This window comes from Ursus americanus, chromosome 15, assembly GCF_024610735.1.
Source record: "Ursus americanus isolate L20-20 chromosome 15, mUrsAme1.1.p, whole genome shotgun sequence".
In the NCBI taxonomy this organism is placed as follows: Eukaryota; Metazoa; Chordata; class Mammalia; order Carnivora; family Ursidae; genus Ursus; species Ursus americanus.
In genome coordinates, this window is record NC_142141.1 from 55,542,938 (window position 1) to 55,558,034 (window position 15,097).

General features: G+C 41.3%; 1 protein-coding gene across 1 annotated transcript in view; it reads left to right on the top strand.

Moving 5' to 3' along the window:
- The first annotated feature begins 4,550 nt into the window (after positions 1–4,550).
- Positions 4,551–15,097, top strand: part of CTNND2 (catenin delta 2) — an 886,309-nt gene continuing 875,762 nt past the window's right edge. The window contains exon 1 of the mRNA XM_087867974.1: positions 4,551–4,793. Coding sequence (XP_087724100.1) covers positions 4,757–4,793 — 37 coding nt within the window. The 5' untranslated portion in view covers positions 4,551–4,756. The remainder of the gene's footprint in view (positions 4,794–15,097) is intronic.

Consider the following 15,097-nt stretch of genomic DNA (forward strand, 5'->3'; position numbering starts at 1 on the left):
TGATCAATAATGCTTGACTTTTTCTTTGCCTGACCAGTCTATGTAGAATTTAGATGTTTTGGTACCAGCTCGTGACTTTTGATACAGGTAGGGGCCTTCACTGGACACCTCACTGTTCCCCGACTCCTTAATTTGGTCTGACTCCTGCTTCTATTGTGTCTCCATAAACTCCAGCTGTCACCAAACATACCCTCTGTGTCCCTCTCCTTGCTGTGCTTCAGCATTTAGGGCCTGTCCCCTCACCATGCTACCTCTGTCCTGACATAAAAAAACTAAATCCCTTGAAGAGGCAAAAACCAATGAGAAAACATTGAGGAAAAGGAACCGAACAAAAGAATCATCAATACCCTAAAGCATACAGACAACCAGAAAGAAATAACAATATTTGGGTGTGGTTACCTCCTCAGTGTGCTTCCTCTTCTCTTATCCCATGACCCCAAATTATAAATTCCCCGAGGAGAGGGATCTGTCATTTTGTCTGTTGTTTGCTATTGCGTCTCCAAATTTTGCCTGGTGTCTGGACCACAGTAGACATTAAAACATCTGCTGATCAATGAATGAATAAATGACTAGTAATATCATCATGAGTGGCAGCAGTAGTAAAAAGTAGTTTGTGTGAAAGTGGGAAGTTGCCAGTCAAGTCGTGAAATGACCCACACGTTGATCTTAACTAAAACGGTTAAATCGAATCAGTTAACTACTTTGAAAGCCTTTAAAAACAGAGTTGTCCAGTAACAAATGCATATTTTTCATGATCAGCAACAGGCAGTGTTTACTAGCCCCTTAAATATGTATATATCATGTATACAATGGCATTACTTCTTTTTAATTTTTTTTTATTTTTAAAGATTTTACTTATTTATTTTTCAGAGAGAGAGAGAGAGAGCAGGAGCAGGGGGAGCGGCAGGTATAGGGAGAAGCAGGCTCCCCGCTGAGCAAGGAGCCCTTGCAGGACTTGATCCCAGAACCCTGGGATCCATCGGAGCAGAAGGAAGAGGCTCAACCAACAGAGCCACTCCGGTGTCCCATAATGACATTACTTCTAAAGAAATTCTAAAGAATTTTTGATTTAAAATTTAAATTGTAAATTTTAAAAGACTGTCATACTTTCCCTATTTAAATTCCGGACAGCAACAGCAATCACTCACATAGTTTAATTTTCCAGCTTAAAAAATTTCCATTTGTTGGGGCGCCTGGGTGGCACAGCGGTTAAGCGTCTGCCTTCGGCTCAGGGCGTGATCCCGGCGATCTGGGATCGAGCCCCACATCAGGCTCCTCTGCTATGAGCCTGCTTCTTCCTCTCCCACTCCCCCTGCTTGTGTTCCCTCTCTCGCTGTCTGTCTCTGTCTCTGTTGAATAAATAAATAAAATCTTGAAAAAAAAATTTCCATTTGTTTAGCAATGGGCAATTCACTTTAAAAAATAACAGGAATATTATCTTTCTATTTGAACCTCAACAACAAAATATAGTGCTATATTTAAATTGCTTTGAATCAAAACATTTCACTCTCCTAAAATTGGCATACTTTGAACTATAAAATATAATATGTGCATTTATAAAAACATTTTGAATTATTGGGTTTCATGCTTAAAAATTAAGTAAAAGTTCCATATAAAAACATATTTGTAACAAATTTTGATAAGTGATTTGAAAAATCAAGAGATACTTAGTATTTAGTATTTACTTAGTATCAAGCACTTAGTATTTAGATATGATTTCTGTATCCTATAACTCTTTTGATACATAAACAGAAAAAAACACAATAAAGATTTCTCATTTAGTGTTGAGTGCTGTAATTTGAAAATAATAAGCTAATAATTTTCTGGTCTCCTAGTGAATTGGGAATTCAGAATGTTCCTTTGTAGGGAACTTTCAGAAGCAGGAGGCAAAAGATGGCAGCAGTGAGTCGTTCCAAGATCTAACACCACACATGATGATTTTACTTTGTATTTCGGTATTATCTAATTGTGCATTTAATAACATCTTAAGTTACAAATTATTTTAGGTGAATAGAAATCATAAATGTTCCAGTGAAATTTGGCACAGAGCAAAGCAAAGTAGTTCAGGGCATCACTGCCCTTCTTAAATGCCCACCTCACCCACGCTCTAGAGATGTTTATCGGGACTGCCTGTGGGGCATCTCCAAAGATTACAGCTAGTGAAAAGGGTTTGCCACTCCTCATTTCCAAAATAACTGTAAGAAACTTTAGAAAATTATTTTCTTAGATCTATATAGGCATAAGAGACACATATATTTCCCATGGATAATAACAATGCACGTACTTCAAATTTAATGCAAAGTGTAACTAACCTCCCCTGAACATCTCCCCCACCATGACTTCTGAATAAAAAGATGTAAAGAGGAAGAGGAGGGCATGTAAAAAAACAAAAATAAAAACAAAAAAACAGCCCCCCCCCCAAAATCTGACCGAGGATAAGGTGAGACCAGAGCATCCTTTAAAATATAATGTGGCCTAATGGATACAGGGCTGCTAATTTGTCTTGTAGCAAGTACTCCACAGTAATTGAACTGCCTTTCTGAGGACTAGAATAAAAAATATAGTTTAACACGTGCTGAAAAATGGCCTTGCAGTGTCTTCTCTCACAGGGATCAGGAGTATTTAATACGGAGCCGGCTTTAAAACTTGAAGCCAGGCCGGAGCACTACTTTTGGGGGTGACATCAATCCTGTATGTGCACCTCCAGCCCTGCGGTAGGAAGATTAAAAATGAACATTTGCACTGTTGTCAAAAGTCCTTGGCTTAATACGCTGTTCCCTGCATTTATTTCTACCTATTTAACCTGTCTAAAAGTTTTTTTCCTTTGCTTGTACTTCAAATTATAGTTTAACATACTCCAGAGTATAACAGAGAATAGCCCCGGATAAATACTCAAGTCATTTAACTTTCTTGGATAATCTCTTCTGACACAAAAGAGAAGCACTTTGTTAGGAAGAATCATAAGCCCCCAAATCCCTCTGATTACAGTTTCCTGTATCCTTTCATGCTCATCTCTGTCTCAGAAACCATTTCCGGGGAGGGGTGGAGTGGAGATCACAACCTCAGACAGTCTGGGATCTACAGGGTCGGGGATAGTGACGGGAGCATTTGCCCCTGGCCCGGGGCAGGTGCACTCCCCCTCCCATGTCTTCGGAATACACTAGGGGAGAGAGCCGTCATGATTTCTCAAACAGAGGGACGCGGGTGAAGGCCCAGAGGACTTCCTTGGCACATGACATGGGTCTTGTTTTCTAACAATTCTTTCACCGTTCACTATGGTGATTCTGCTTGCTTTATTTCACAGCAAGAGAGGCATAGAGAAGTCTCAATGGAGTCAATGAGCTGTCAAACCACGAGGTGATAACAAAACCAATCTGAAAGTGGAGACAGCAATGCAGGATCTATAGGAAAAGTGTGCAGAAGGAACAGGTGGAGGTTTCCATTCTAGCCTGGGGAAGGGGGAGGAGGGGGAAGAGAAGGTGCAAACGTGCAGAAGTAGGAAGACACAGGATGGGGCGCAAGAGGAGAAGAACTTGTCGTCTATCCAAGTTCCAGACTGGATAAAGGTCCTTCTTGCAGTAAGTTTACATACATTCCAGATTAAAAACCAGAGGAACTTTAAGAAGAAAGCCTCTTCATTTGCGGAAAACATGTTTAATCTAAGTACTGGAGGTGACCAAAACTGGACTGGCGCTGTAGGGAAGATCGCAGATGGGTGTCCTGCCTTCCCCTCTCTAGAACTACAGGATTTCAGACCATCCACCTCCACCCAGTAGCCTGCACATTCAGCCTGCCCCCTGCTCCCCCCAACGCACACCCAAGCTGTTCTAGAACCCCCTCCACCCCTGCCCCTTTGTTTGCAGGCTGACATCTGCCCCATCACAATAAACTGTCAGCTTCTTGCATGTGAACGAAGGAACCGGCCCAACCCGGGGTTCCAGGCCTTTCCCGGGTCCCTTCCAGGTTTGCCTGGTTGCGAGCATCCACCCATCTCGAGGCCAGGCAGTGCGTTCCCAAGGATGCTCGGCCCTCTCCCAACCCGCGGCCTCCTCCCCTCTCCCCTGCTGCTGCTGCTGCCGCGAAAACCAGGAGAAGTGGAATGCGCACGGCGAAGCGCCGCGCGGTTGCGGCGGCACTGGGCATGCTCGGCACCCAGGGCAGGTTTGGGCGGCGGGGCGGACGCTTCCTCACTAGCCGGGCGCCCGAGCCGGCCGCTGAGGCATAGGTGGAGGCTGAGGCTGCCGCGCGCCGCGGGAGGAGCCTCGCCTTCGGCGGCGGCGGCGGCGGCGGCGGCGGCACAGGTGGCGCGGGCCGCGCGCGGGGCGCAGCACGCGAGCGCTCGGCGCCGGGCGCCGCGGCGGCCCCAGGCTCGCGCCCGCGGCGGCAGCCGGCCGAGCGGAGCGGCGGGCGCGGCGGCGGCGGCGGCGGCGGCGCCCGGAGCCCCGAGGAGCCTGGAGGAGCCCGGAGCCCGTGGAGCCCGTGGAGCCCGCGGAGCCCGCGGAGCCGGGCAGGGGGCGCTGCGCTCGCCGCGCTCGGAGGGGCCGCCAGGCCGGGCACCGCGCACTCGCGTCGGGAGCCGCCTCTCCCCCGCGGCGCTCGCCCGTGCTCCCCGCCAGCATCGCCTGTCCCGCGGCCGCGCTCAGACAACAAAAGCGGAAGATGCTGCAGTTGGACAAGGTCAGGACCTTGCCCTGAAGCCGGGCGGCGGCGCGCACGCCTTTTCCCGGACTGAGGAGCTGTCGCTGGTAGCGGGTGCATGTTCTCCAGGAAGCAGTCGGGCGCCGCGCCGTTGGGTGAGTTGCTTTCGCTGGGCTGCTGGGGCCAGGCGCATCCTCCTCGTCGGCGCTGTCCTCCTCGTCCTCCTCCTCCTCGCCGCCGGTGGGGGTTGGTCCTCTGCTCCCGGCCGGCTGGCGGCTACTGCGCGGTCCTGCCAGCCGGGGGAGGACCGCGATCGCGCCCCGTCCCCTCTCGGAAGACAGCTCTGCTTGGAATGGGGACCGGGTTAGTGCCTTTCTTGGAGCGGTTAGCAAGTGGCTTCTTGCGTGCTCCCCCTCCCTGCCACCCCTCTTCCCCGGAGGAAGCGTATATAGGGCAACACCAACAATACTGCTCCCCGCCACCTTCAAGAACATACCCGTTGCCTTCATGACGTCCCTAATATACAGAGAAGACGGGGTGGGGGTGGGGAGGACTTTCCTCTAGTCTTTTGCCCTTATGTTCAATGTCATTACGATGTTTGGCTAGAAGAAAATGGAAATACTTAGTCATATGCGTCCATGGCCGTTTCTTCTGTCTCCCGCTGCTTGCCAGACCCAGAGCCCCTTTGGTCTATATTTAGCGGTTTCAGAGGAAGCCTTTTCAGCTCGATTCACAGGTTTCGGGGGCTTCTGCGTCCTGACAATAGATAGCGAGGCTCTGGAAAGCGCCTCCTGAAACCCAGGTTTGGAACGCTGTGCATGTGTGTGGGAGATTGCGATGCGATATTTGGGTGATGGGTAATTAATGGCTGAAAGCAAAGCTGCTTTTCTTTTTCGCCGACCTTCCTCTTATTATGGTGTGTAATGTGTTTTCATCGATTGCTGCTCAGCTGCTTCGAGCCACTACGTTCAGAATTAAATCACTGGAGAGGTGGTGCAGCCTCCCTGGTCGTGTGGTAGGAAAACAGTCTTAGCGATTTTTGGGGGGTGTGTATATGTGTGTGTGTATGTGTGTGTGTGTGTGTGTGTTTCCAACAAAGAACAGCTACTTCCAAAATGTCTAAAGTTGTGTTGAGATGTAAATGGAGGGGAAGTGAAGGGTGTGGAAATACGGAAAAAGAGGGGCAGGTTGTGGTTCCAAGATGTTTTGTTCCCCTTGTGTGCTTTGGTTGAACTGATCTGATTTGCTTTGGCCCTGAAAGGTGTTGTTAACATGCATGCCTAATGTTATCAAGCAAATAGGTTGGTGTAGAAAAGGAATATGTTGTAAGCATACTGTCGGGCCTGACATGCATCGATTTTTCACTTTTTGGAACTATGTGACCAATATTTTAAGATGCTTGCAATTTTCTGCAACGACTTCCATGAAAATAGGGAGGTGGTCAAACTACCCAAGAGTTCTCTCATTGTGCATCTTTCCATCAGAAGCTTGGCGTCCGGTGGTAGTCCAGTTCATCTTTTTGCAGTTAGTAATTCACCTACAGGATTAAAAGGCTTTCAAGCTGCACCACTTCTAAAATCCCATGGAGAAGTGTTTGATATGACTCATGTAGAATTACAGGGATGAACCTGTGCATGATTTTGGGGGCTCATGCTGTGAGAATGAACAGGCATCCTCAAATAGGGACTGGATGCTCTAAACTGCCCTAAATTCTTTGCCATATGCAGAATCCATTTTTAATGTTTCGGGGGAAATGGTGAGTGGCATCGTTACGGCTCTGCGGGTCACAGGATCTCAGGACTTGAATGAAGATGCTTGCATTTGGAGTTAGATGGTGAAATTTGGGGGGCCTGTAATTACACAAGTAACAAGTCTCAGCGTTGCAGGAAGACTAGCAAGCTCTCTAGGGCTTGAGTTAACCGAACAGTGTGATTAACTCTACCTGTATTGTGTTAGTTGCACCTTATTCACAATTAGAAAACTTTCCAAGAGTGCTTTGAACACACTGTTGTGCTCCCTGCATTGTTTTAATATAAAATTTCTTTGAAAAAGAATCAATAAGTGAGGTAGATGTTCCTTTCTCTTTTTTCTCCCTTTTGAGTCTACTGTTCGGTTTTAAACATGACTCTTAAAGGACGAGTAGTTATTGTTCTGTGCTTATGTGTGAGCGCAGAGAGCAGCCGAAGAGCATGAGCAAAACTATATGGGTTGTATATGTGAGTTTTGTGTTATATTGTGGATTGAAAGTGATAGTACCTGATTGAATGGCAATTGTAGTAAGTACATGAGGTTGTTGCTCTAATAAAATTGTCATAGTCTTGCGGAAAGGAGTTATTTAATTTGGTGAATGTTTGTGTAGTTGTACAACCTAATCATTATAGATGTCACTAATGTTTTCATTGTTTGTAATAAAAGTCATGCACTGTCAAATTACGATATTTCCATCAACTTCACATCTTCCACAGGAGAACACAAGCCAAGTTTTTCTCCCAGTGAAATGGTTCATCAGGGAGAAAATGAAATTCAAATGAAATTAGTTGGAAAATGCAATTTATAGTTTTGTTAAATAATTTCTAAGGATAATGTCACTTTCATAATGACCTTTGAAATTAAAAATGAAGTTATCGTATTCTCAAATATAACATTACTTTTGACATATAATTGAAAATGCAGTGCTCTCCTGAAAATATTATAGAACTTGTTACTTCCCGTGGTGCTTTATCAAAGTTCTCTTTTATAGGTATGCATTTATGTGGGATTGTTGGTGAGTTCTCTAGAGTAATTTCATCAGGTTTTCCTTATGTAGGAAAACAGTAAAACTACATTTAAAACCATTTATTATAATTTGTCCATAAAGTCAGGTATTCTTTGTATGGACCATTGTATCTCGTTGTAACAAGCCAGTTGGACTAAAGTGGGAACTGTTGCATTGTGAACTGCCAAAAATGTTTTTTTTCCTTTTCTTTTTCTAGCCACAGAAGATTTGAACACCCATTTATGATTGTTTCTCTGTAGGAACATTATTTTTACTTCTGTAGTGGGGAATTAGTGAGGCTAGTCTACTCTTCCTGAAAGGTGTTTTTTTTTAATAAAGATTTTTATTTTAGAAGATGCCACATAGTTGAGAGATTTAAAGTGGACCACTGAATTCAGAGAGTGAATTACCTCTGAATGAGCATTGAGAGCATGAATACCAAGAGAAGTCAGGCAGATATTTTTAAATTCAGGACTGCTATGGAAGGTGTGGTACAAGGGGTCTTTGCTGGCTGATTCACAGGTCAGAAATACGTTTTCCAGCCACATTCTTTGATTGGCTTCCATGATGGCTTTCATCATCCATATTCCAAAGGTGTTCTCAGGACTTTGATGGCTTTGTGATAAGTGTTATGTGGATGTGGGCGAAAAGTTACTTTGAGTGGGAACAGTTCACGATACTTGTTGCTGGCTTCAGGTTTATCTGATTATATGCCAAAGCAACAGCTTTTTGTATTAATGTAAAATATTAAATGTGTCATAGATAAATAGTTTCTATCACATTGTCTGCCAGTCTAGCCCCCTGATTTTTTTTTTAAAGATTTATTTATTTATTTATTTATTCAACAGAGACAGAGACAGCCAGCAGGAGAGGGAACACAAGCAGGGGGAGTGGGAGAGGAAGAAGCAGGCTCATAGTGGAGGAGCCTGATGTGGGGCTCGATTCCATAACGCCGGGATCACGCCCTGAGCCGAAGGCAGACGCTTAACCGCTGTGCCACCCAGGCGCCCCCAGTCTAGCCCCCTGATTAATACACTGCCTGGTTGGGTTTCATGAATCTAATTATGTTCACAAACAGTACCTCTAACACAGGAAATTCACAGAAATATTTTATCACACTGTGCTTTTAGTCCATTAAAAATATTAAGACTCATAACAAAAATGTGTAGTGATGACCCTTCCAGTTGTTTATCTTTTGATCACATAGCTGTTAAGTATGATCTCAAGGTCCATATCACAGTTAATTGATTTGTAGGAAACGTCTCAGCTATATTAGGATATTGGAGTTACACTCTATATCAATTAGTTTCTGACAAATTGCAAACAGTACTTCCTAGAAGCTTTTCATCTTAGACACATATTCGCATGTATCCCTTGGTGAGGTTCCTGAAAAGTTATCTGTAAAATGAATTACATCTATTGAAACTTACTATTATGTTATTGTCATTTCATGTCAGAAATATATTTCTAGAGGAAACAGTTGGGCTCCGACCTATAATGAATATGTGTGTGTGTGTGTGTGTATGTGTGTGTGTAATACATATCCTGTATATTATATGTAAAATGCATGCCTAAATAATTAAATATGTTTATATTATAGTGTAATGCTATTTGGGATTCTCCTTTGCGTAGGTGTAGATAGAGATGTGGAGAGAGTGCTAGCTTTGGGTGGATCCCAGCTCTGTCTCTTTGTAGCTGTGTCCTTGGCCATTTATATGATACTTAGAATTTCGCTCAGTTTTTTTTTTCCAGCTGTACAATGGGTACAAAAGGAAAGGACAGAACATCTGAAGAGATTGATTTCAGGATAAAGTAACTAAGAGCATAAATGGCTTGTAAATTATAAACATTTATACAAACACAGGAGATACATATCTGCATATTAAGAGGGATACTTATGCTTCATTTATGTATTACTAAATATGTTATATAGGCCTCCACCCTCTCTAACAAAGGCTAGTAATGGATATATTCTCTCCCTACTCCTAGTGTAATATTACTTTATTATGTAGATTTGCATATAAAGTATATCAGGTTTTCTAGTCTGCAACATACCAGTCCTTTACATATTAAAATATATATTAGTTAAGCTAAAAGAGAAGTAAATTATATCTCTCAGCACCATTATTAAAAAAAAAAAAAGATTCTAGGGGCACCTGGGTGGCTCAGTCGGTTAAGTGTCTGCCTTTGGGTCATGTCATGATCCCATGGTCCTAGGATGGAGCCCCGCATTGAGCCCCACATCGAGCCCTGCACTGGGCTCCCTACTCAACAGGGAGCCTGCTTCTCCCTCCTCTCCCTCTGCTTCTCCCCCCAGCTTGTGCTCTTTCTCTCTCTTGCTCACTCTCTCTCTTTCTCAAATAAATAAATAAAATCTCAAAAATATTGAAAAGATTCTAATCAGAGTCAGAAATTATAAAACTTTGATATTCTCTATTAGTGTTATTCACCTGATTAATATCACATTTTCTACAAGATTCATACAAAGAATATTATAGACAGTGGAAGAAACATGACTTCCCTTTTGATGAGGTCACATTTTAAAACATGTGCTCTGTTGGGAACCACAGGGCGTGAATCCCATCGTAATATCATTGTAACAAAAAAGAAACCTTAAAAGGCTAAATTTATTATGTAAAGAGAAGACCCAATCCCTCCATTAAAATCAACTTTTTGAAATAAAAGTGTGTGCACTGGTACCTTTTTGACAATAAATGGTGATTTTCACTTGTTACCTCACTCTGAGTACCTTCGGTCAGGTGCCCAGCTCCTCCGGGTTTGGTCATGCCCAGCTCCTACAAAGGAGAACCGTGATCTTTAGCAACATAATTTTTACAAAAATAGTGTTTGGATATATCTTAGAATATGTTACAGAATGTGACCTGTGTAACAAGAGACTAATTTATCTTAAGTCAGAAAAACATTTTGACAATAAATACGGTTATTTATATTCAAATTTATGTGTTGTTGTGGGAACTGCCAATTATAAGTCACCAGAGTAAAATACATGTTATAATAAAAGACCTTTCTGTTTTTTGGCTCAAAGTAAGTGGTGAGCCAATTATGTTTGGTTAAATAAATATAAGTGTCAAAATTTCTACAAATTTTGCATGATAACGTATTACTAAATGGGATGCTTAATTTGTTTAATTCTGTCATTGAAATTAGCTAATACATTTATCCTGCATAGGTAAGGGCTAGAGTTTTCTCATTAATAACATTTTTTTGCTTAATAGATGCGATTATCACAGCTGTCTTTAGAAAACTGATACATAGGTATAAATTAAGAAAAATGCATTTTGTACACATGTTTTATATAGCTTATTCTGGTTTTGGAGGTTTCAAGTAATCTTACAGTGCTTATTATAATCTTTCTTCCTTTAAATATGCAACAACATAAATCACAAAAAAGGCATACATTTATATTAAACTATAAAATGTGCCAAAATGTGGATTTTTGGTGTCCTTAGGAAACACAATAAATATCATCCCAGAACCCTTATAGTTTCTGAAAAAAGTTGGTATTTTGAAAAAAAAAAAAAAAAAGTAAAGAAGCAGCCACCATGGGTGAAATAATATTGATTAGATGTAGCTTGATGTCATGCCAGATGACATCCCAGGACCTTGGCCTTCTCCCTTCCTCTCTCCCCACAGGGACAGAGCTGTCTCTAAGCTCTAGAGCCTAGCCTTGCCTTTCTGCAGGAAGGTAGATCTCTGGAGGAAGAAGGAAGGAACTAGCCAAGATGTTTCCTTTATTTTTCAGAATCAGAGAAAGCGAAGGGTTGAAGAGAGGCCAAAGTGCTACATGAATTAAGTTCCCTTTACCTGGAAAAATATCAGAAGTAGGCAAGAAGTGTTCCTCATTGACGTGGTTTATAAAGAATGTTGGCTGTAGAATTCTGGATATAATAGCTTCCACAGTATTTTGCTTAGAAGTTGAGCTCTTTAAATATTTTATGGTATTTTGACACTATATCAGGAATTATCAGGGGAGTGTCTAATGCCCTGGCTGATTTATAGAGAGTGTGGTCCATGAAATTCAGCTGATTTATGTATTGCCAACTTTAAAATAACTCATTCTCCGTGTTGCCTCCCTACTCTCTACGTTAGACATTGACTGCCAATAATTGGATGGCCTTGTAAGTGGTGAGAATTGGGCATAAAAGGGACAGTGTCATAATCTGACTTCCCAAACCATATATAAATAATGATCCGTGCAAGCTGTTATCTACAGCACTTTCTACCTCAGTGTAGATAATTAGAGGTTGGTTGGCATTTAATGTTTTAACTTTGAATAGGAGCAAAAATGGACACAGTCAAGAAAGAAGAAAAAAGTGAATTTCTAAGTAAACGTGATGTTTTATTTGACTCCGAGCATGACTGCTCAACCTTAAAAAAGCTCACTTCTTAAAATAAATTTCATTCTTCTCTCTCAAATATTTTGTTTGGACTCTCAAACATTAGAGTAAGCTAGCAGTCATTACCTTCAGAAATGCAATAATTTAATTTCCAGGAAGAGCAACTTCTTTGGCAGCAAACCAAGTCTTCCAAATACAGAAAAGCCAAAATTCATCTCTTGTCTCTAACACAGTCCTCACTGGTGCTGACTCTGGTGTGTTTTTGTTTGTTTGTTTGTTTTTTGTTTCTTTGGAGTTTTTTTGTTTTTGTTTTTGTTTTTTTGAGTCACTGGATAAGGAGGTGGAGAAGAGCTCCAGAAAAGCAGAAAGGTGAAATGGGCATCATCTGAAAAGTCTGAGACAGTAGAAATCATGTCATGTTTACCCAGGTCATGGAAGGTGGTGCAGGAAGCCTGGGACTTGTAGTGTGTAGATCAGGCTGTTTGGTTTGAGTTGGGTTGCAAAGGCGAAATAACGTTAAGTCCACCATAGTGCATAAATATATTATGACATCTCTATCCAAAGGAACATACAGTTAGGACTTATCTCTTCCAAGAAAGTAGGAAGTGTTCATGATACTGGAGGTTACAAAGGTTAAGCAGAAAACTATATTGAATATGATACCCAGCACACATACCCATACACGCACCCATACAAACACAAGAACATAGTGTTAATGACAAGGTTTCAAGTGTTTTGCTCTTTGTGTATTATCTGCCCACCAAATACATAATTGTGTGTTACGTGATACAACATTACACAGAAAAAAAAGCATGCCTCTAAATTTTGAGAAGAATATTATATTTTTGCTTTGGGATAAATTTCATTACTTAAATTAGCTGAATGCCTGACTGAAATTAACAACATACATCCTTTGAGTGTATATTGTATATATCCTATTCAGTGCTACAGCTAGATTTTCTCTGTTTTTAAATTTAAGAGATGTATTGAGTAGGTTTAGCAAGTTGGTGTCTTCTTGAGAACTGCACAGCATATTAGTGAAATATTTTCTCTTTCCTGAATAATGTTTTATTCTTTTTTTGTTTTCAAAAGTAATGCACGATCATTAAAAATTTGAAAATACAGGAATGATGAAAGGAAGCTAAAGTTCATGCATGATCTCAAGTCTCAGAAATGACTCTATTTTTAGTAGAAATGCTAAGCCATATACATTTTTTTAAATTTAGAAGATACCTCATATTCTGTTTTGTTACTGTTTAACATGTAAAGTGGCTTTTTTCATATAATTTGTATTCATTTTTAGTGTCTGTTTTCCATACCTTTATGTAACATCATTTACTTAAATAACTTCCTATTTTGGGAGATTGATGGCATTTTCATTTTTAGGTGGGATATATGATGCTGTAATTAAAGCTAAGTAGTTTTCATCAGACTATTTTCTGTAGATTACTTCATAGACCTGGATGTTTTCAAGGCTGTTGATAATGTTGTCAGTTTGTCCTGCAGAGAGGTTACATAATTTACATTTCTTTCCGAAAGAGAGGAGTGTACCAATTTCCCAGTGATTTCAACAACTGGGTATTATAATTAAAAAAAAGACAAAACCCAGGCATTCCATTCCAGTTAGGGGGAAAGTTGTGTTTTCCTGTGATTTAATTTTCTTCTCCGTGAATATGGCTGAGGTTAAATATTACATAAGTTTATAATGCACTCATAATTCTTTTGTGAATTGTCTCTTTGTATCTTCTGCCTGTTTCTCAGTTGGTTTATGCCTCATTTCTTTTTGATTTCTATTATTTGTCTAAGGTAGTTATATTACCCTTTGCTATGCTTGATCAGTTTATTTCTCATTTTATTCTTATTTTTAAAACATAATTCTAAAGCTTATAGTTAAATGTATTCCTTTTTCCTGGGGGGAGGGAGGGCCTTCTTTAAGGGAGCATTCTTTTGTTCCCTGATTTTCTGTGTCTCAGTAGTAAATATGGCAATGGAGCAAATGGTGGTGGGAGTATTTAATAGTTGTATCCTGACTTGATTGAGTTCATATCTCAACTTTTCCTTTTTTTTTTTTTTTTTTTTTTAGCAAGTGGGTAAGTTACTATTGAGTGTCAATATTGATAAAGGGGAGATAATTCCTGTGTTTTCAGGTTGTTTTGAAGGTGGATTAAGAGACTGTGGATCTTGGAGTGCCTGGGAAGGGCTCAGTCAGGTAAGCCTCCGACTCTTGGTTTCAGCTCAGGTCATGATTTCAGGGTGGCGATATTGAGCCCCGTGTCAGGCTCCGTTTTTAGCATGGAGTCTGCTTGAGATTCTTTCCCTCTCCCTCCACCTCTGCCCCTTACCCCACTTGCACATGTGCATGCCCTTTCTCTCTAAAATAAATAAATCTTAAAAAAAAAAAAAAAAAAGAGAAACTATGGATCTTACCTACATAGCAGAGAACGTAGTGTATTTGTGAACCTCAAACACCTTAGCTACTTCTACTGTTAAGTCATGAAGATGACATATCTTATTTTGGCCTTTGCTTTCTCCACATGAAACATAATTATACACCTGCACAGGCTCAGGGACCTATGTGTGACAGGCCAGCTGTTTGCCACACTCTGGGGCTCACAGGTGGAAGCTCTGTGCGTGTACTATAGTCAGCCTCCGTGTGGCCTCGAGGAAGTATGTTTCAAGTTGTTTGGGAAGAGTAAGTTAGGATGTCATTCTTAGGCAAATATATGATTTTCTGTTTCACAGATCCAATATAGATATATATATATATATATATATTTCTTTTTTAAAAAGATTATTTATTTTAGAGAGAGAGAAGAGAGAGAGCACAGGGGGAGGGACAGAGGGAGAAGAGAGAGAGAGAATTCTCAAGCACATTCCCCACTCAGCACAGAGCTCCATGCAGGGCTTCATCTCAGGACACTGAGATTATGACCTGAGCCGAAATCAAGAGTCAGATGGTTAACTGACTGAGCCACCCAGGTGCCCCCATACATATATTTCTATATCATATCCTATGTGTACCCCCTAGGTACATCGTGTACCTATGTCTCTGGTCCATGGATCACATGGGACCATGCATCTCTCCACCCCCACTCCATACTGGTCATCTGTCTTTTTATCATTGATCCTTAAATCCTAGGACAATAATTGGTGCATAGTAAATACTCCGTTAATCATTATGGACCATGTGTACATTCTTGTTTTCATTGTCAAAACTGGTTCATGAACGAGGGCTTGTTTGGTTGCATTTTGGGTACTGGGCACTGTGGCATTCTGGAGGGAACACTGAATTAGGATTCTGAATTCTGGGATCCAAATCACGAAATCATTTGCTTTCTCTTGTGAC